Below are 21878 nucleotides of genomic sequence, written 5' to 3'. Positions count from 1 at the left end.
CGTTGTATGCGTCTTTGTGAGCAGATATCGGCTTCTATATGTAACCTATACCTTTCAGCCAGGATACGCAGCAATTATAGATTTAATGGCATATTTAAACTAACAGTGACCACACCCATGATTTCCGGCTAGAATATCTGCATTGTCTTCTCACTTATTTCCCGCTGTAGCCGCAGACAACCTATGTGTGATCAAGCATTAGGAGAGAGGAATATTTTCCTTCTTTTTTGTCTATGCCACTGCCGCAGGCCTCCATGCTACTGTACCAGCGGCACGCAATTTAACTTAGTTTAATTCAGCTACCATTTCTAAGAAGGTGCGGTACGCCCCTCCTCCTCCCACGTTGTCTCGGACATCGCATCAGTGCCTTTCATTCCTTTCTACTTTTTTTTTTTCCGTATTATCGCCAGAGTCGCACCACGGGTTCGGCTGTTTGATCTGCCCTACTCTCCGCCGCCATCTCATTAGAGAGCAGAGCCCTTCCTCTAATGATCGGATGGTTTCATTCATGCACACAGAGGAGCCAGCCGTCAAGGAGAGAAAGTGGTTCCCGCTCAAGCGCTGCGCGGTCTTTTTACGCCTTTGTATCGCAAGCTTGCCTCGGCGGCAGCCGCCGCAGTTGGCGTCCTCAAGTAGTCGAGTTAAAAAGCCGGGGTAGGCATTTATTAGTAGCAAGGAGAGAGGGGGGGGGGGAGAATTCTTTATTTCTGTGCTCTCGAACGGGAGTAGAACGCAAGTGCCGGCGAAAAATTGTCGCTCTCTCTTTTCATAATTGTCCCCACCGAGTCACTGAAGGTTCCTTCTTCACTCGTGGAATTGGTCTTCTTGCTAGTCTCGAGTATTTCACTTGTCTGCGCGCGGAGGAGTCCACCACTTAACTTTTATCCTTTCGCCTTAGTTCAGTCTCGATTAAAGTAAGCGTGGATCCTGCGCTGCGTCGAGTTGTTTAGCGGTGAAGACATGTGCCGCTGCCGTGGATGCCTGCACTTTTGCGGTACCGCCCTGGCTCAGAGCCCGACTTGAAAAGACAGCCGGGACGGGAGAAGAGAAAGATAATAATAAAGGATGAGCGGGGCTGCCTGCGCTGAAGAACCCTTGGAGGAGCCAGAGTTATAAATTGTGGGCTGCTTAAATTGCGCCTGTCTTCGTTTCCCATTAGTCAATCTGTAAAGAGAGCTCGTCTGATGCGGCTGCGGCTTGCACGAACTGTTTTGTCACAGGGGCACGTTCCGTGGCTGCGAACCCTCGCCACCGAATGACATCGAAAGGGATGAAGTTTTCGGAGTCAATAACAAGCTGAAATTAATATGGGCATAAAGCACCGCTGCGTAGCCCCTAAAATTGTCATTAATCTGACGTGGATTATTCACCGTAATTGTAAAGCTGGTGCCGCTCAATCCTTTTGTTCTATTTATTGTGGGTTCCAGCCTTTTCTGGAGAATACACAAAAACGTGTATTCGAATATGACTGCCGCCGTTACACCCCCATTTAAATGAGTACAGACACCCAATTTCTGCTGCTTGTTTTCTTCTTTTGTAATAATGCATATCACAACAGTGAAATTCACCTACAAAAACGAAATAATATATTATCAGATTTCTTTTTCCATCTGTTCAGGGTTTCGGCTTCAGCCGCTGAGCGACGGCTATGACATCAAAAGTCAATATTGGGCATGTGTGACATGAATATTGTGATTGCGGCTCTTGAAGCTGGCTGACTTCAGCATCGCATTGAATTAAAGCAACATAGCAGCGACTGTATCGCACTGTTTCATGATTCACTTCACTTATGTGCCTTTTGACGTCATCGATGAGGTGTAGAAACTGAAACCAAGAGAAGAAATTTGATTACAAATGATTTAGTTCACGTAGGCTGCAATTAAGTAGTCCTACCCTTATTACAAATATGCTCCACTTTAGAAGATCTCCGTAAACTTCGGAATAAGCTAATACTAGTGGTCATCCACGTAGGGCAATGCCTTACGCATCGCTGCAAGGAAGAAAACACGCCGCCAAAAATAATTAGCTGTCTATTTTTCATTAACTCCATAGTTTTTAACAGCTGGATGTGTTATGTACTGACAAGAATTCGACAGGTCAATGCACTCACTCACTCACTCACTCACTCACTCACTCACTCACTCACTCACTCACTCACTCACTCACTCACTCACTCACTCACTCACTCACTCACTCACTCACTCACTCACTCACTCACTCACTCACTCACTCACTCACTCACTCACTCACTCACTCACTCACTCACTCACTCACTCACTCACTCACTCACTCACTCACTCACTCACTCACTCACTCACTCACTCGCTCGCTCGCTCGCTCTCGGCAGAATGACTGTCACAGACGGAACCGAAGGCTATGGGATACTGCATACCTATACGCCGAGTTGTCAATGGGAGCGATTAAGGATCATTTATTTCCATCACCACCATCCAACTCGCGCAAGCGTGGTTTATTTGTTACTGGCTCTATTGTCTTCATAAATGGCGTGCTTAAATCATTACTTCTTAGCAACAGACTCATTTGCTTACAGAAGCCTAAGAAACTACGGATAAAAAACTTATGCATACCTGCAAATATCTATTTCAGAGGCTTAGGAGATGCTCTTTATTCGCCATTTGAGGTGTTCGCTTGGCGATCTATCTGGCAGGCCACCTCACATAGAAGAAAATATCGAAAGCGTAACACGTGAAAACAAAGCTCTAACGCGCACTAAGGGGCCGTTAGTAAATGGTAGCGCCCCCCACCCCCCGCCCCTCCCCCCCTTCTTAAAAAAAAAGAAGTCACTTGACTAAACCATTCGTGCGCCATGATTGTGATGCTGTCAACCTGGGTTTCAGTGAACTAAATCAGCTGCGGCCTTGGCTCTACGACCCCGTTGCAGCGACAGGCCGATATGTCTGCGATGGTTTCTTCGTCCTCTTCAAGCAGCCAGTGCACGTGACGGTGCCAGTCGCAGCGAGCTCATATCGCTGGTTGCAATCATCGCCCACATATCAGCCTATCGTTGGGACTGGGCTATCGAGTCACGACCACAGCCAATTTCGCTCACTCAGACTACGATTGAGAGCACCAGAAACGTGGCGCATGCGCTAGTCACGTGATTATTTTTGTATTTCGCGGGCTTTCTTTAGATCTTTGAAAAACTGTACACGCGAGGCTTTCTTTATCGGAAATAAATAGAATCGGGGTTTCAGAAGATGCGCTCCAACTTTGCTGTTCATTTATTGTCTAAAGGGAATAATTAGTAAACTAAAAATATCTTGTTTACTAATTAGTAAAATGCAAAATTATAAAAAAAAAAATCCTCTAGTGTGCCCGATGGCTGCCATTGTGTACAAGTGGTTTCTCTAGCCTACCTTGGCTAAAATTAGCTTGGACACCCGGGTATATACCTGGTATCGCAGCTAAATGTAACCAACGTTTTGAAAAAACACTAAGCCCAGTCAAGCCAATTCAGAACTGTTCAGAGTAGCCTATGCTAATCTGCAGTATTTTTTGTTCACAAATAATAATTAATTAGTGAAGTGAATTTTTTTATTGGCTTGAGAGAAAAAGTGTCAATGCAAAAGTTGTATCTCTTCTTGAAAAACAGCTAGCTATGCTGCTTCCATCGAACTATTATTTACGTAAAGATATATATATATATATATATATATATATATATATATATATATATATATATATATATATATATATATATATATATATATATATATATATATATATATATACTTTGCCAGCTGAAAACGACGCCTGGCGCAGTAAAAAAAAAAAGACTTTCTCGGGACTGTGGCGCCGCTTTAAACCCCCAAGACGCTTCCCAGATAACGAAATCCGCTTTTGCGTGCCATCCTCTCTACGATAAAAGGGTTGTACGCACGTCGCGAATGATTTAAAATAATGGTTGGTCACTTGACAGCATTTTTTGAAGGCCTATAGATAGGACAGCGTAAGTCATATCGTACTAGAAACATCGTAGATAGCCGTTTTTCGAAGAAATCTACAACTTTTGCATTGACTTTTTTTCTGTCTAGGTAATAATGAAAAATTGCTAATTAGTCCTTACTAATTAAGTAACCGCTGCGAACAAAAAAAAATACTGCAGATTAGCATAGGCGACTCTGAACAGCTCTGAATTGGGTTTACTCGGCTCGTGCTCCCCGTATTTTTTAAAAACTTGGCTTACATTTATCTGGGTGACTCGGTATACAGTGGAGTGACTGCGCACGGTAGTTGTTGGTATCCTCTGAAATGATGGCACATACTCACATAGAGGGATCGGCCGAAAATTGGGGTACAGAGAGGTTTTTAAGGATTTATAACTACTGTCGCCAGAATCACGCGAACTTCTACTACATCACCAAATGCACAAATGGCGTCTGTATTTGATTCGTAAGGAAATCGAGCCGCGTCATATTTTAAATTCAAAATGCGGTAAAGCCAACTGAACGATGTTTAAAATACAGAATTTTTTACCTTAGGTATTCTCAACTGAATTGATGATTAAGAAAATTTAGAAACTTGGCCCACGTTCGATGTTGAAGGTCTTTATTTCTGCGATAAAATATTTCGCGTCAAAATAAAACATCACATTAGTTTGGTTTATATGATTTAACGTCCTAAACCGACTCAAGCTATAAGTGACGCCTCAGCGGAGGGCTCCAGAAATTTCGACCACCTGAAGTCCTTTAACGTGCACTGACATCGCACAGTACACCAGCGTATTGCTTTTCGCCTCCACCGAAAAGCGGTCGCCGCGGCCGAGACTCGGTTCCGCATCCTTGGGTACAGTAGTCGAGCGGCCTAACCACGGCGCCACCGCGGCGGTGGTTAGCTAATTCGAGTTATTTACTTGTCTAGTAAGTTCTATAGCTCTCCTAATTCCGACTTGCTGTACACCTCACCTTTACAAAATACACCAACCTATATTATCTAGGAGTATTTAGAATAGTAATCTGTAAACGTTAAAAAAAAAATAAGCGTGTTCACCATGCGCTCAATCTCAACAATAATCCCCCCCCCCCCCCCCCCCCCCCAGTTTTTCTCCTCTCTGTGCATTATGAGGCCTAATGACCTCCTCAGTCTGTCAGCAAAGCGCGCAGACACGAAAGGCTCTCCTGAGCAGTTAGGCCCCACCTTGGTTCCCCTTTTCTAGCAGCGTCTATAGACGAATACCTTACGTCAGCGGTGATGTGACACCGAACGTAATACCAAGCTTCGAGACGCCGTTGGTGTGCACACCCATTTTTCTCGAAGTATTGCGTTCATTACAATTTGGAGTCACCAAAATTTGCGGGCATTTAGTACATTTTAAATTATTTCGTAGAATGCGTTTACATTACAGTATTATCCATATGCTGCGTGTCGATAGTTACACCCTCCGCCCGCCTGAATACGTTATCGCTTGTAGTAATTGGCAATCTACTACGGCCTCTAAACGAGCACAAATTGTTTAACTGTTCTTGAGAGCGCTGCCGGTGTCTCATACAGACACCGCGGAGTGGGGATGCTTGGTAGCAATATAATCAGCGCAGCGCTCTCAAGAACAGTTAAACGATTTAATGGTTTAAAATGACGATGACGTACATGAGACAAACCGTCCACGATGCCCGAGTGGCAAATGAGACTTACATTTCTGTTATTAGCCAATGGTTCAGAAATACACTTGAGGAGGGGAAAGCCGGGGTCATGCACTATAATAAAGAGAACTTATCTTTGAGAGGCGTTGTATCTAGCTTGCTGCTTGTGTGCCGTGGAAACTTCGTTCCCCGATAGTATATAAATTAATTAGAATATGCCTCGTCTACCTCAAACTTTTTGCTCCTATACATTCTCTTGAACTAGTTCAGAACAGCTAGAAACGCTACACCATGTCCATCAAGTAGAGTTACATCTGCTAAGGAAACCGTCTGAAGATCGTAGAAAATTATATAGGCTCAGTTTATCTAAAAAAAAGGCCGTTACTCCCGAATTTTACCTTTCGTCGCGCTTGTCCAATAGTAACGAATACGCCTGTTTCAATAGCGTACGTGATGTGATATTTTTATTTATTTGCTGGCACGCGTACTGGCTGTAAGACACGAAATAATTAACTAAACAGAATAAACAATGTACCTAAAGTGAAACTTTTATTATACTAACTGTCTCGCTGATACTTTAAAGCTTCTTGTAATTGGACTGGTTGGGTTTACGGCACGGACTCCTCGCTTTTCGCTTTAATAGAAATATAGGGTACCGGGGCCAGGATTTGACCACGTGTATTTGGGTTCAGCAGCCGAGAGTTCTAACCACTGAGCCACGGCGGCGGGGCCCTTGTAACTCAACTGTTATTTTAGACAGATGTGAGTCTTATTCTCAACATTCTTTGAAGCGTGTATGTTGCGCATTGTTAGTTTTAATGGAGGCAGAGGTAAGCGAAAAAAGTTCTTCATTTTGACGTGTACGATGCATGGAGCGTATCGTCAGCTGCTGGTGCAATTTAAGCAATAATAAAAGGGGGAGAGAGGCTCTGATTAAGCAAAATTAAAATGCCTCAAGAAATGCGTCTCAATTTTAGCATTCTATCGGGCCCTCAGCGCGCTTGCAGTATCTGGCAAAAAAGAAAATGCAGGCTACTTCCGCCAATGTGCATGGCGTTAGCTGAGGCATTCGCTGTGTTCTGCCGCTCTGGGCTGCGACAGCAAGGCTGTCCTTGAACCTCTCTCTACAAAGGAGCACCGGAAGTGGCGCGGCAGTCCAATGCATAATACGGGGGCCCTCTCCGCTGCTCGCGCAGTGATCGGCGTTTTTCTGACACCGGCTTTGCAAATGGGACCAAAGGTGAGGTGAGCATGACTTCCATATACGGAAAGCCTACCGCGCGCACTTCAGAGAATGCACAGTGAACCTGTCCATAAGCCTATCTTGGCGATGGCTCCTTCTTTATGTGACCGCTTGCAGGTGCCGTAGCTTAGATCACATTGGAATGTTTCGTTGCTGTTACTAAGATCGCATTTTCCCGTATGTTTTCGCTAAGCTGCTGCGCAATGCCATCTTCTTTCCGCTTCTTTGCGGAGCATACGAACACGTCGTAAGTAGTGTTTGCAACGTTGGGTTACACCATGGCATGTCATAAACAATTTTCAGGCACTTTGGCTACGTTTTAAGCAAGAAACACTTTGAGGTTCAATTTTCGAAGGCGAACGTAGTCCGAACCTGAAGCCGCACATGAGAAAGAACCTGGGGCCGAAAACTTGGTCGAAGATTAAGCCGAACCGGAGGCCGAGCTCACACGAAACCCTACGAGCATTTCTGTCCGAGTGGAATTCAGCAGTGACAAATTTTCAGCCACAATCAGGATTCGAACCTCCGCCACCGACTGAGTTGCACATTCGCATGTTGTGTGATTAACCGGCATCCTCTCATGTCTGGCATTGGATATCATCGTCTGCAGCGCTTCTATATCATTATGTGCCAAAAGAAATTAGTGTCGAGAAAAAAAAAACACGCTGCAAATAACTTTCGCTTCTCTGTAGACGCATCATATATGGCAAAATTACTTTTGAAGATTAATAAATTACATTACTAATTACTTTGCTGAAGATCGCAGAAATGTAATTAAATTAACTACTAATTACTGTGCCCGAAAAGTAAAAAACTACATTACAATTACTTCCCCTGAGTAATTCGATTACTTTGAAATTACTTTCTAGTTTTCATCCATGCAAAAACTAAAGAAAGCTAGTAAAGAGAAACAGCAAGTTCTCGCCTGACGCGACGCACACGTTCTATCGTCTTTCCCCCAAATTTCGTCCCAGACAACTATTCCCTCCCTGATTCCTAAATCATGTGTCATTGCATAAATAAGACAAAACAACGAAAACAGAAGCATAGTCGAACAGTCGTGAAATGAGCGGCGAACCCAAAGTCTTGCTGGCCCCCGTCGTTTGAAGGCCTCGAAGAAGCTAAATTATTTATTGCTTCCGTAGTCCCAAGACTCGGACTCCACACATTGCGCTAGAAATGTCACGTTATAGACCCTTGCAGAAACAAACATAGGCCCATGCGCTTGTCTCTTTACGCCACCACCCTCCCTCGTCCCGTGGTGAGGAGTGTAACCAGGCACGCCTTTGGAGTGCCTACGTGCTCCCAACAAGCTTTGAACTCCGGTCGCCTTGAACCATCTGTTCCTTCCCTATACTTCGTCTCACAAGATGTTTGCAGCACTGCTAAAGGCAGAGGCACCCCAGTCCAATCAGGATCACGCGCACTACAATAGGCGATTGTGCTCCTCACGGCTCTCGGCCCCCAAATTGGTGGAATGACAGTAGGAGCACAACTCTCTATTATAGTGCGCAGGGGCGAGATGCACCTAAAAGCACAATTGCAAGGGCCCCTCTGCCTTTAGCAGTGCTGCAGGTATCTTGTGAGATGAAGTATAGATTCAAGCCTCTCATGCTTGCATCTACTCTCGACGATGAGGTCAATAGTCAGTTCCTGTGATTAGCTGTTCTATAGCCCATCACAGATTTGTGGCGTAAGCAAGATGCGGTGACGCTGTTGTCACCCAGCTTGGCCGACTGGAGTTGAAAAATAGGCTTAGAGCCTATAGGAATACTTGAAAGTGAAAGTTTGAAGTCACTTTTTTAAATTTCGCATTGCACCTGTGAAGCTATCCTTTAGTTCAGAGCAAGCGTAAGCATCCCAGGACAGATTGTGAAAGTATGAACCGTCATATCGAAGGCAGAGTATTTTTAAGATGCTACGAACCGCATTGGGGTATGAGTAGGGAGTGCGACCACAAAAATTACATGTATGCACAATATATCGAAATATGTTTTTCTTTCCTCCAAACGCCAATGGGTCTGACGGTGCTTTGATTAAGAGTGCAGCAGAGTCATTTCGAAGCAATCTAGACTTCAAATGCCTCGATAAATGCGAGCTGTGAAGCTGGCCAAGAGGCTCGCTGGTTGCGTCTCCGTATCGCGCAAGTTTCTAATGCGGTCAGATGTGCTGCCACATTCGCTCCCAAATACTGGCAATCAAATGACACAAATGTTTAAACTAAAAACAGTAAGCACACAACACGTTAAATCAGACAACCTTCACGCTGTTTACATACACAGGCTGCGCTCGTAGAGTCAGCACTTGATTCGAGAGTGCTTGCATTTTATTGCTATGGCTTTTCAGAAATATAGGCCATATATTTTAAACAACAATTTTGGTAAACAGACCAACGCATGCAGCAGCCTGTTACACTACTTGACAATTCGGAGAAACGTCTAACGGACATTGAGCCATATACCAGTATGTCTGACTTCCCAGCACACGTTTTTGATATCGTGTAAGTATAGATTGAATTAAAAATGACGTACGTAAACGCTCCTTCAACGTAAGCTTTTTCAAGCAGAACCATCGACTGGCAGTTGCTGCCCCATCGTGTTCCCGCTAAGAATCTGAAAACCTGCGATGCTGCAGTAATCCTCTCGCGGAGTTTTTTAATCTGAGGTGCTGAAGGGAGTTTTCTGTCAATCATAACACCTAGGAATTACTGGAAGGAGCAGGTATCGAGTCAGTCGTTTTCTTGTGAAAGCCATAGCAACACACTTTTCTGATGAGAGGCGAAGACCCTGGGGCGCCAGGTACATTGAGACGTGCAGTAACGCTCTCTGAATACGCTGCTGCGTAATGTAACGCGAACGTGATGCACTCCAGATGCGGATATCTGCGAAAATTGTTGTGCGTACTCCCCGCGGAAGGTTTCTTGTTATATGTATAAGGCCAATACTGAACAAGAGAGGGCTGACTACAGTTCCCTAAGGTATGCCCTCTTCACTGCGTGAAAGAGAGTCGGACTATTTGGAGTGCTCATAAAAATTTGCCGCTCTTGTAAATAATGTCCAATCCAGTTGTAAAGCTTTCCTCCGAGGCCAAGGCTGGCCAAGGCTTCGAGAGTAAGAAGCGGCCTTGATGTCAAGGAAAACGGCTGTAGGGATGTACTCGGCGTGAAAGTACTCAAGTGCCGAGACAAGGGCGATGACATTATCAGTCGCGTACCTATTTTGGCGAAATCCATTATTTCTTGAGGATACTCATTTCAGCTCTCTAGGAACCAGGTGACGCGTTCTCCATAAGCTTACCTACGCAGCTCAGTAGGGCGATGAGTCGGAAGAATGTGTAACTTGTGGGCTGTTTAGAAGGCTCAAAACGGGCACAATTGTCGCCAACTTCCATCCCGTGGGGTCCTCACTAGACATCCAGGAAGATTTATAATATTCCAGGAATCGAAGACGGGAATTGTGAGGTAGTTTTCCGATTGCGTCATAGGTCACTTTATCATGACCCAGAGGCGTCCGTCTGTTTAATTCCGCGATACTTATGGATAGCTCTTCAATTGTGAAAGGTAAGTTCATCGCTGGCACTGCCGTCTGGGGGATGCCTGACAAACTATCTGTGGAGTGTGCGGAAGGCCCTGACCCCGCTGACAGTAGTTTGCAGTATTCTTCTGAGACTTCATTAATGGATTTTCGTTCATACAGATATTGTGCTGTGAAAGGGTGAAGCTGCTGGAGGGGCCTGCGTATACCGTAAACTATCCGCCTAAGTTTCGCTACTGGTTGGCGCACATCCAGCGTAGAACAAAATTCACACCATCTCTGCCGACTAAGCTTATCCAGGTAGCGTCGAATGTGACGTTGTTCCCGTCGGCAAACACCAAGTCTTTCAAGGTTTTTTGTGCGGAAAGCCTTCCTTTCAGCTCGCCTGGGAATAGCGCACGGCCTTTGAAATGTCTCATAATTTGAAGGCAAGCTATCGCTTTTAGCTGTGATTCGTGTGCTTTATCTCAGGCAATAAACCATTGTCGATATTAATCACTGCGGGTTGCGGCAGTAGTTCTTCTGCTTGCAGCATCCTCGTATGCATCTCAGTCTGTAGATTTTATAAGAAAATTCTTTGGAGCCCTCTACGCAAGGACATCTGATATGAGTACTGGGTAATGGTAACTTCCACGTGTTTCCAGATCGGTGCAGCAGCCAAAGTTGTGGGCAGCTGAGCTTCTCACAAAGGTCACATCAATGCTGCTGGCAGTCGTCAGGCCTCAGAGATAGGTTATGCTGCCGTCATTTAGCGGTTCAATTGGATGTTTTAAGAGAAGTTCTGCAAGCTTGCACCTCGGGCACATGAGTGCGAGCTTCCACAAATTTTATTGTGAGCACTGAAGTCTCCGCAAATAATATGTGGTGTGGGCTTCCTTATTATCAAGTTTTAAGCCTCGAAGCATTGAATGGCCTGCCTGGTTCAAGGTATACTTCATGTAGTCGATGGTTTGACGGCATACCGTCTGGTCAGGAATCATGGTTGAAATTCAATGGTCACTGACCAAGGTCAAAAAACGAAAGACGTCTCGGGAACGCTACGGCTTCCTTGTTCACAATCACAAGGTATACTCCAGTAAGAGTGTACTCTTGTCTCCCAATTACTGTTACGGCGCACACATATTCGTTGTCATTGCGAGGTAGAACTTCAACTAAGGAGGCCGGGATATCATTGTGAAAGCCTATCAGCAATCTGCAGACGTAATCTGGTCGTTGCGAATGACGAAAATAGTATCCGTTCAGTCTGAAAGTTTCCTCAACGCGCGATTACGAGATGACTATGAAAGGGAAGTGGTACGTTCGAACAAGCTGCTGAAAATCAGAGTTTCGAGCGTAAACCACAAGCGTTTCACTGGAAAATGGTGCATGTGCGAAAGATGTTGTGAAAGGTCAACTGGGGTGAAGCTCTACCTGTCGAAGCCATGATTACAGATGTGTGATATCAAGTCCCTGCGGAGCGTAAGAGACCGACAACAACAGTTCCATTACAAGGACAGCTTCTACTTCTCGGAGTCCTCGTGACGAAGGGTTAGCGCGGACAAGAGCCTTAATGGCGGCAAACAACATCGGAATCCGTAGGCATGTGCATTCTTGTTCGGTACTTGCGCTTTGCTGCATTTCGCTGATCTCCTTGTTACGATGCATTGCCTTAGGCTGAGAGCTAGAGAAGTTGTTTGTCGTGTCTTGTGCGGAGTGTCGCTGCTGCTTTGATGGAATAGAACAGTCAATGGACTTCCCACGCTTATTTTTGGCTGCAGCCGCGTATGTGTCAGCAGATGTTTTTTCACGTTGTGGTGGCTGATTTTGTGAGAGATCTATTGTATTCGTAAAAACCACGCCGGGGATAGGTGGTCACTTGGGCGGTTTCCCTTGTGCTTGCTCCACTGTGCGTGCAAGTTTAGCAGCTTTCTTTTTAAGACACCCTCCATATAAAGCAGGGTGTGTGTCATCGCAGTTTGCGCATTTGAGTTCCGCTCTAGAGGTGTACCCTTTGTGCGAATGGGGGCCAGCACACACTTTGCATCGCACGGGGCCGGTAAAATGTCTCGATATGTGGTCATGCCTCTGGCATTTGTAGCATTGTGTTGCTCCTCTGACGTACTCAGTTACAGGGTAACTACAGAACCCAAGCGTGACTCTTTTAGGTAGTGGTGCATCTTTAGAGAATTCTAAAATAACAGAGCGACAAAGTACCTCTTTGAACTTGCGATCGTCCTCAGGAATGTAAGTTGTTAGCCTTTTTGCTAAAGGAACGCCTTGGTCACGTAGATACTCCTGCATATATTCATTTGAGTAGACTACAGGTAAGTCTTGAATTTTGCCGTAGCTGGCTGTGTAAGAGTACGGTACCTGGGCCTCAACAGCCACTCCAGCCAGCTTAGTTATTGTCAGCGAACGGTTGGCAGCAGGCAATGTCGATACTGTAACCATTAAGCTCCCGTTTTCGTTAAGACGATGGCTGAGAACTGTTTCTTGAGTCGACGCTACAACTGCCGAAGCCACGATGTTAGGGTTGGCTTTCCATGGATTGCCTCCTACCACGGGGGGCCTGAAGCCAACCGGAGCACCAGCAGCTCTCTTTTTCTTGTAGGACACAACCGTGAAGGATGCCTGGTCCATGTCCTCTCCCTTGTCACCCAAAGGCGTATCGCCGGCTTGTTCTTCGCGTGGTCTCTTGTTCGTAAGGCCCTGATCAGTTGCCGCCACTACAGGGGCAGCTTGACTAGCCGATGGCTCTGTTGCCATCAGTGCAGAATGGAATGCGGTTGGTGTCAAGTGCCCAGGAGGTCGCTTGACGTGCTTCCAACGGTGGCCAGGGACACCCAGATCGTCGCACGTCGAGGACACAAACCACAAAAATACTGAATACTCTAAAACTTCGAAAACAAACGCCGAAAATTAGAGACCGGTCTCAGACAGCCGGTCAGCTAATAATCGTCTTCTTCGTCTCCTACGCTCTCGAAGAAACGCAGCGAGAGAAACTGAGTGGCGCTGCACTGTGTGCTACACCGGCAATGACCCCTTCCGTTTTATTTCACTCCCAATTACTGGAGAGGCAGTGACGTTTTGTTCCTTACTCTGGAAGAAGCACCCTTGTCCTAGTCTTCGAAAAGAAAAAGGAAAAGAGTAAATCTACGCACAAAGTATACCAGTTACAGAAGTTCTTTGTACGGTGGCAGTTCATTACTAGTAAAAACATTTATTGTTTGCAAAAGTTCGCTCTACGTCAGTTTCGACAGCGGGTTTCTTCAACTAAATCCAATGCAGCAAGTTTGCGCAGCCATAAGAATTTTGTTTTTCTTCCTAGCATTCACTTCGACTGCCGTAGCCAATTTACCAGCGTTGAAAATGATATCCGTCGAAACGCCCGATCCAGCATACTACGTGTCCGAAAACACGTGCGACTGCAGTGTGTTTGGGCTGGTACATCAATTAATTCTTCCTGAGGATGTATGTAGGAACACCTCCACATTCAGCCGGAGCAAACCTAAGCGGACATGGTGTAGTTCCTGCCTGCGCGCAAAGCGCTTCTGACTGAATGACGGCTTCTTCCTCTCACCTGGCCGTGGTGCAGTCGCGGTAGAGGGCGTCGAAGTCCCGGCACGCGAGCAGCTTGCAGCGGTTGACGCCGGGCTGAATGGCTCCCAGCCCCCGCAGGATGCGCACCTGCTCCACGTTGCACACGATGGGGCTGATGCCGAGACGCTTGAGCTTGGTGTATACGGTGTGCAGGCCTCCCACAAGGTGCTTCAGGAAGAGCTCGAAGGCCTGCATCAATAGCAATCGAAAGATGGCGCACCCTACAGTTCAAGGATACACCTGTGCACTCCTATTACGAACTGAAACGGACTCGATAGGAGGGATTCATGAAGCCATAGACTCTGATCAAGAGGGAAGGAGTAAGAAAAAGCGAAGAAAGGATCAATCTTTTGAATGTAAACTAGAAGCTCGACTAAATGAGTGAGTGAGTGAGTGAGTGAGTGAGTGAGTGAGTGAGTGAGTGAGTGAGTGAGTGAGTGAGTGAGTGAGTGAGTGAGTGAGTGAGTGAGTGAGTGAGTGAGTGAGTGAGTGAGTGAGTGAGTGAGTTAGTGAGTGAGTGAGTGAGTGAGGGAGGGAAGGAGGGGGAGGGAGGGAGGGAGAACGGCATGCGCGGAGGCATTGGTAAATTTTCTTATTTTGTTTATGGTAAGCAGGTACTTTGATGTCCCTGGGCTCTCTACAAGAGGTTTTTCAACACATTATCACCGCAAACACCAAGTGGGGACAGCAATGCCCAGGCGTGGGCCATTCCCGTCTTCTCTTTCTGGCGCCAGCGTTTCTCTCCATCAACCTCTTATGTATCTTCTGTACCCCCTATTTCTTTCTGTGAAGCGAATAGACAAAGCTCTAGGCGAATGCTTTTTGTTTATCTTTCATCTTGAAGGACGTGCTTAGGCAAGCCGCAATCTCACAGAAAGATGAATCCAGGGGCAGTCCGTGACATTGAGTAACACCAGATAAGTCTTAACCTAAGCTGTCCTAAGAGTCTGTTACGCGATCCGAATTTATAACGCCCGTGCTGACAGATATCCCGATATACTTGGCTTGGGAACCTGCCTGAAGCAGTAACGTATAATAACCGTCGTGGAATAAATATATTCAGTAAAACTGACAAAAGCAGAACTGGCAGTTTCAACGAAAACTATGCTTTTCAAAAAGGTAGTCTTTCTCTATATTCAAACTTAAATGCTCGTAATTTTTCTGTAACATTGAAGGAATAGCTTATTTCTCAGCATCTCTGCAAATAATATGCCGAGAAAGCTTGCAATATTAGATGCATCATCACAATCATCATCATCATTATAATAATCAGCTGGACTATTACCCACTGCAGGGTGAAGGCCTCTCCCATACTCCTCCACTTCACCCGGTCGTGTGCTAGCTGCATCTACTTGACCCCTGCGAACATCTTAACCTCATCCACCCCCCTAACTTCCTGCCACTCTCCTTCTACGCTTTCCTTGCCTTGGAATCCAATTCGTTACCCTAAGCAACAACCGGTTGTCCTCTCTATGCACTACATGCCCTGCCCATACCGATTTCTTGATTTCCACTAGAATTTCCCTAACTCGAGTTATTTCTCTGGCCCACTCGCCGCGCTTCCTATCTCCTAATGTTACACCTTCCATTTTTCTTTCCATAGCCCTCTGTGTTGTCCTCAACTTAAGTAGAATCCTTTTCGTTAGCCTCCACGTTACAGCACCATAGGTGAGTACAGGCAAGATGCGATGCAACTGTTGTATACTTTCCTCTTGAACGATACCGGCAAGCTGCTAGTCGTAATCTGCGAATACTTGCCATTTTTTATTTATTTATTTATTTATTTATTTATTTATTTATTTATTTATTTATTTATTTATTTATTTATTTATTTATTTATTTATTTATTTATTTATTTATTTATTTATTTATTTAATACAGCCTCGAAGGCCCCATTGAAGGGTATTACATGAGGGAGTGGGTTACAGGGCATAATATTGATTCGATTGATGATTTGAATAATGATGGGCCAGTATGGAGCACGACGTCGGCAGGCAAGTCATTCCAGTCTTTTGCTGTGCCCACGAAAAACGAATATAGATGCGCAGATGTACGGGCTTGCGGTGGTCTTTCCGTTCTTTGTGCGGCTGGAGCTGCGGTATGCAGGGACGATAAGACTCGTGCGGAACATGATTATTTATGAAGTAGGCACAGTCTTGCGATCCTACGCCAGTTAGCTAAATTCGAGAGATGAGCATTGCATTTTAGTTTGGTAACACTTTCATGATAAGAATAGGCAGAGAAGATGAATCTAGCGGCGCAGTTTTGTATTGCTTCTAGTGTGTTAGTTTATTTTGATTAGTGTCCCAAATAGCGCATGCATACTCAAGTTTGGGCCTACATATGTTGCATAGGTTAATGATTTTAACGATGGTGGTGCTAGACGTAGTGTTCGCTGAATATATCCCAGAACTCGATTTGCTTCTTTATGATTTGTGTTACGTGGTATGTCCGCATAAGATCATGTGTTAAATCAAGGCCAAGGTATTTATATGTGGTTACAGCTGCAATTTCTGAGTTAGCAATCAAGTACTTTGAAGATGGTTCAGAGGTACGCCTGTGAAAGGAAAGTAAAGAGGGTTTTTTTCACGTTCAGAGACATTAGCCATTTACAGCATCAAGTTAAAACGCGATCTATGTCGGATTGAAGAAGCTGACGATCACTCTGAGTAATTATAAGACGGTAAACAACACAATCGTCAGCAAATAAGTGTATGTTAGAGCTTCGTTTTTAGAGGTAAGAAAAAGCAAGGGCCCCAGGACTGTCCCCAGGAAAGCCAGTCAAAAACCTAAGAATTGAGATTAAGACTTGAAAATTAAAAAAAAAAAAAACGTTTGTCGGAAACATTGTCAAATGCCTTTTCAAAATCTAAGAAGATGGCGTCCACTAGAATGATGAGATCAAGGTTGTAGCTTAGGTCGATAACAAATAGGGCTAACTGAGTATCGCAAGGAAAACCTTTTATAAAACCGTGTTGGATACCGTGAAAGACATGAACAGATAGAATAAATTTCATGATGTGAGAAAAGATAACATTCCATTAGTTTATACGCAACGCTTGTAATGTATATCGGACGGTAGTCATGACGGGAAGATGAAGGCCCTTTTTTCGGTACTGGAATGACTTTGCCCACTTTCCTGTCGTGAGGTACAATGCCTAATGAAAGCGATTGCTTACAGATATGACATAACAGGACACTTGTAATTAGCTTTGTATTTTTAGTATATTTGCGTTAGTGTCGTCAATACCTGTTAATGAGGTCAGTTTCAAAGAATCAATTATTTTAACAATACCTTGGGGTTCGAATGATATATCAGGCATATCAGAGAAACTAATGGACAGAAAATCAGGTAGGTTCCCATCCGGTTTGCGAGCGAATAAAGAACTAGAGGTGCGGCGTAATACTTCAGCAACATCAGGTTCTGCAACTGCAGCCATGTATCACAAAGTGTTATTGGGTTGCTAGGAATAGGATAGATGCGTCTCCAGAATTGACGAGGGTTCGTGAGAAGCATTTCGGGAAGTATCGTATTCAAAAATGATTGCTTAGCTTTAAAAACATGGGTGCTAAATAGTTTTTTGGCATCGTAATAGTTTGCCATGTATTAGGGTTATTATTTATTCTGGTTGTTCCAAAGAGCCTTTTCTTCTTGTTATTGAGGCATTTTACTGTATTATTGAACCAAGGGGTAGTAACAAGCTTGCTTACAGTAATTGTAGAAATTTATTGTTGTATGAGGTTATTTATTTTTTCTTTCTTTTTTTTTAAAGCCAGTTAGTCTCGGTAGATCTTTGCTCGAGGTCGATAAGAAACCGTTCTGATAATCGCCTTCATAAAGGGTGAGTGTTTTAGTTACTTTTTTAGGTTTTGGTAGGTGGTTGAGAAACGTGTCGTGGATTATCGAACGACCACTAAGTTCAGGAAGATGTAAAAGGGATAATAGCTCGTCTGGATGTGACGCTATAGGGTCAGATCAAGTGTGCCAGATGATTGTACGCTTTGTCCTGTTGGCGAAGAGATTAGTTGGGTTAAAGAAAAGGTTTGACATGAGTTCACAAAATGTCACTCTGCGGAATTTGGTGCGGAATCCATTCCAGTCATATTCTCCTTGTTATTTCCCTTTAATTATCTGGACCTGTGGTTACTACCTGTCCTAAGTAGACAAATTTGCTAGCTCCTTCCAGTGCTTCGCTACTTATTGTGAACTGCTGTTCGCTCCCGAGGCTGGTGAACATTACCTTAGTCTTCTGCATATTTATTTTCAAGCCTACCTTTCTGCTATTCCTGTCTAAGTCGCCAATCATTCTTTGCAGTTCATCCCCTGAGTTACTTAGCAAGGCAATGTCATCAGCAAATCGCAAATTACTGAGGTATTCTCCATCTACCCTTATCCCTAACTGCTCCCATTTCAAGTCTCTGAGTACTTCCTCTATGTAAGCTGTGAATAGTACTGGGGAGATCGTGTCTCCTTGTGTAACGCCTTTCCTTGTAGGAATTTTGTTACTTTTTATGCAGAACAATGGTTGCTTTGTAGCCACTATATATATATATATATATATATATATATATATATATATATATATATATATATATATATATATATATATATATATATATATATACATATATATATATATATATATATATATATATATATATATATATATATATATATATATATATATATATATATATATATATATATATATATATATATATTGCTGCATTCGCCCGGACTGAAAAACCTCTGTCGACCTTTTGCTCCACAATCTAACCTCATCGAAGTCCTGTCTCTGCTCTTACTGACACTGGTGCACAACTCTCTGTCCTCAGTTTCTCGTTTCGTCTTCGCCTGAAGAAAGTCCTGATGCCAGCAGTTTCGTCCACCGTTCGTGTCGCCAATGGCAGCCCTGCTGCCGTGCTTGGTATGTGTACCGCCCGTGTAACCATTGCTGGTCGTCACACACCAGTCTTATTCACCGTGCTCCAGGAATGCCCCCATGACCTGATCCCTGGCCTTGACTTCTTGACCGCTCACTCAGCCCTTATTGACTGCTCAACCGGCATTCTACGCCTGGACCTTCCCCTCTGCCCTGAATACCTCTCCACGCCTCCTCGCCTCCGCTCAGCAAAATATTCCCGCTTCCCTCCGGAAGCTGTTGTTTATATTCCTATGTGCCCTTTCCTGCCCGTGCCCGATGGAGACTACCTTGCGTGCCCAATTACAGACGTCGTCCTGCAGCGTCACGTCACCCTCCCACACATCATCGTACACGTATCTCAAAATCACACCACTCTCCCAGTCCTAAACTTCAGTTTGTCGACCCAAGTCCTTCCCGACGGAATTTCATTAGCTGAACTGTCCCCGCTGACCGACTGTGAACTTTCAGCCCTAACTACCGACCCTCATTCTGCACCTTGCACAGCCCCTACCGCTCCTAAGTCGTCTCCTTTACACCGTGATCCTGTTTCCAGCATGATTGCGGCCGACCTGCAACCTGATTCTGTCGACACGCTCTACAAGCTGTTGCTTTCAAATAGCGCCATTTTTTATTTTGGAGCCCGACCTCTTGGCCAAACATCTGTTGTAGCCCACCGCATCGACACCGGCGATGAGGTGAAACCTTGAGCGAGAACCTAGAAACTTGTCTCGCACATTTTAGCGAAAGACTGTTCTGCGCATTCGGTAACTAAGAGCAGAGCCCTCCTTCTCTCTTATAACGAGTTTATTTCATTGCCCCGCGAAGTCTTTCGCAGTGCGAAGGTAATGGGAAGTGAGGTCTTGATTTTACAATATTATTGTACAGTCTTTGTTGAAAGTTTACAGACGAGGACGTCTGCTTCAAAGTCGTGATGAGACGCTAAAATACCTTCTTAGTCCCAGCATATTGGGAGCACTGGGAATGCATTATGAGACACAGGGAGTGACTCGGAAAGAAACCCCCTGGGACTCTAAACTTTTGACAAAGTATATATATGACGTTCTAATGGAAATCAAGGATACGAAATGGCATGGGTAGGGTATGTAATGCGAAGAGAGGATAACCGGTGGTCGCTATGAGCAACAAATTGGATTTCAAGGGAAGGAAAGAGTAGCAAGAGGCGGCAGAAAGTTAAGTGGGTGGATGAGGTCAAGAAGTTCGCAGGGATCAAGTGGATGCAGCTAGCAAAGGAACGGTTATTTGGGGGAATAGAAGAGCGACCTTCGCCCTGCAGTGGGTATAGTCCGGCTGATGATGATGATGCACAACGTGGTTGGGTTGTGAGTGCATGGCATCCAGTGAGGCAGTTATTCGCCCTGCATAACTTTCCTTTATTTTCCTCCCTTTCCTGATAGGCGCATACACACGTGTGTTGTTTGAATGCACTATTGTGCGAGCGGTACGCTTCAATGGTATGTCAATGACAGAACTACAAAAATTAGCGCTAACAACTAGCAAGAAACATTCAGGTGCTCTATGGCTGTTCTGTTTAAATTTGCTAGCTGATTGCAAGAACAACGATTTATAATAATTGGTCCACAGAAAAGAAAAAGCTGTATCCGTCACACTTGTTCTGTGGACAGCTGAACCGCGCTGTAATGGAAGGGAGGATGGTGGGAGTGAAAGCAGAGAGCGAGAAAGGGGTGCCGTAGTGGAGGGCTCCGAGTAATTTCGTTCACCTGGGGATCTTTAACGTGCACTGACATCGCAAAGCACACGGACGCCTCTTCGTTTCGCCTGTATCGAAACGCAGCCGCTGGGGGTCGGGATCGAACCGAGGTACTTCGGCACAGTAGTCAGGTATCTTAACCACTGCACCATCGCAAAACAACGATTTCCCTCTGTTTCTTCTTTTTGATAAAAAAAAAACAGGGTATCTTTACAACAAACTATTCTGGCCGGCTGCTGAATGCCACATGAACCTCTTTCCTTCTGGTTTTGATTGACCATACGTATTTATCGATATTACGTAAGACTCATAAAAGGGCATTGCTTCATTTACGGTAAAACAGCATAAAGCTTAAGAAACCACTAATATAAATCAATGCACCTAGACACTACCGAGCACATATTATGCTACGTTCTTCCTTTACAGAGTTTCGAAAATGAAGCTATAAGTGTCTTTTCGTTCCTCCTATACGCAAAACTTAAGCATTCCTAATGGCACTATCAAGCATGTGCAGCAATTTTGTACGATGCCACTACTTTCTAGTCTTAGCGCATTCTAGCTAAGACCATGAAAGAAAATGCGCTTCTTGCCTGCGGCAAACACAGCAGGAGCTCCCCGCTTCGCTGGACAAAGGCCGCTACTCGCTCCCCTCGGTACTCGACCAGGCGGCACTCAGTCGCTTCTCCGTTGCTCGGCACCCCGTAGTCGCCGCTGCGGCTACCAGCGTACAGGCTGGGCAACAGGCTCAATCCTGCGCCTAGGCCGGCCGAAGTCAGCGCCGGCGAGCTCAGTCCTGCGCCGCTCAGCACCGCTGCAGGACCCGGGCCGCCTCCGTTCAGACCGGGGGGACTCAGGCCCGAAGCCGAGCGCGACAGGTCCACCGGAGCGGCAGCAGCAGCGGCGGCGTGGCCGGCAGGTTCCATCGGCACTGCCTGCGACACGCTCATCGAGGCGGGCACGTGCTTCGCGTGCCAGGCCCAGGGTCGGAGCCGCGGCAAGCGCGTTCGCGCGCGCCGACGGGGCCGGCCCGGGGGCGGGGCGCACGGGAACCTTCCCTCAGTCCCCCTCTCTCATTCTCCCTACGGGGATGCTCCCTGTCCCACCGCTTGAGCAGAGGCCGATCGCAGGGAGGAGGGCACCGGGGCGTCTTTCGCGTCCCTTTCTTGCGGGAGTGATCGGTGCCCTAGCAAAGTTGAGCGGCGGCGGCGGCTGTCCCGTCGCGGGATGGCGGGATGTTGGCGAACGTGCTCCCCTCCTTTCTTTTTTCCT

At 45.4% G+C, this 21878-nt stretch overlaps 1 protein-coding gene across 1 annotated transcript in view; it reads right to left on the bottom strand.

Annotated features, from left to right (window-relative positions):
- Positions 1 to 21532, bottom strand: part of LOC146190292 (dachshund homolog 1-like) — a 45179-nt gene extending 23647 nt beyond the window's left edge. Inside the window, exons 1-2 of the mRNA XM_084599783.1 lie at positions 21200 to 21532; positions 13936 to 14144 (exon numbers count right to left, since the gene is read on the bottom strand). Coding sequence (XP_084455909.1) covers positions 13936 to 14144; positions 21200 to 21532 — 542 coding nt within the window. The remainder of the gene's footprint in view (positions 1 to 13935; positions 14145 to 21199) is intronic.
- Positions 21533 to 21878: the final 346 nt, after the last annotated feature.

The sequence above is a fragment of the Amblyomma maculatum genome, chromosome 4 (assembly GCF_055883805.1).
Source record: "Amblyomma maculatum isolate TAMU_Amacu chromosome 4, ASM5588380v1, whole genome shotgun sequence".
Lineage (NCBI taxonomy): Eukaryota > Metazoa > Arthropoda > Arachnida > Ixodida > Ixodidae > Amblyomma > Amblyomma maculatum.
This window is presented reverse-complemented; position numbering and strand designations above follow the sequence as displayed.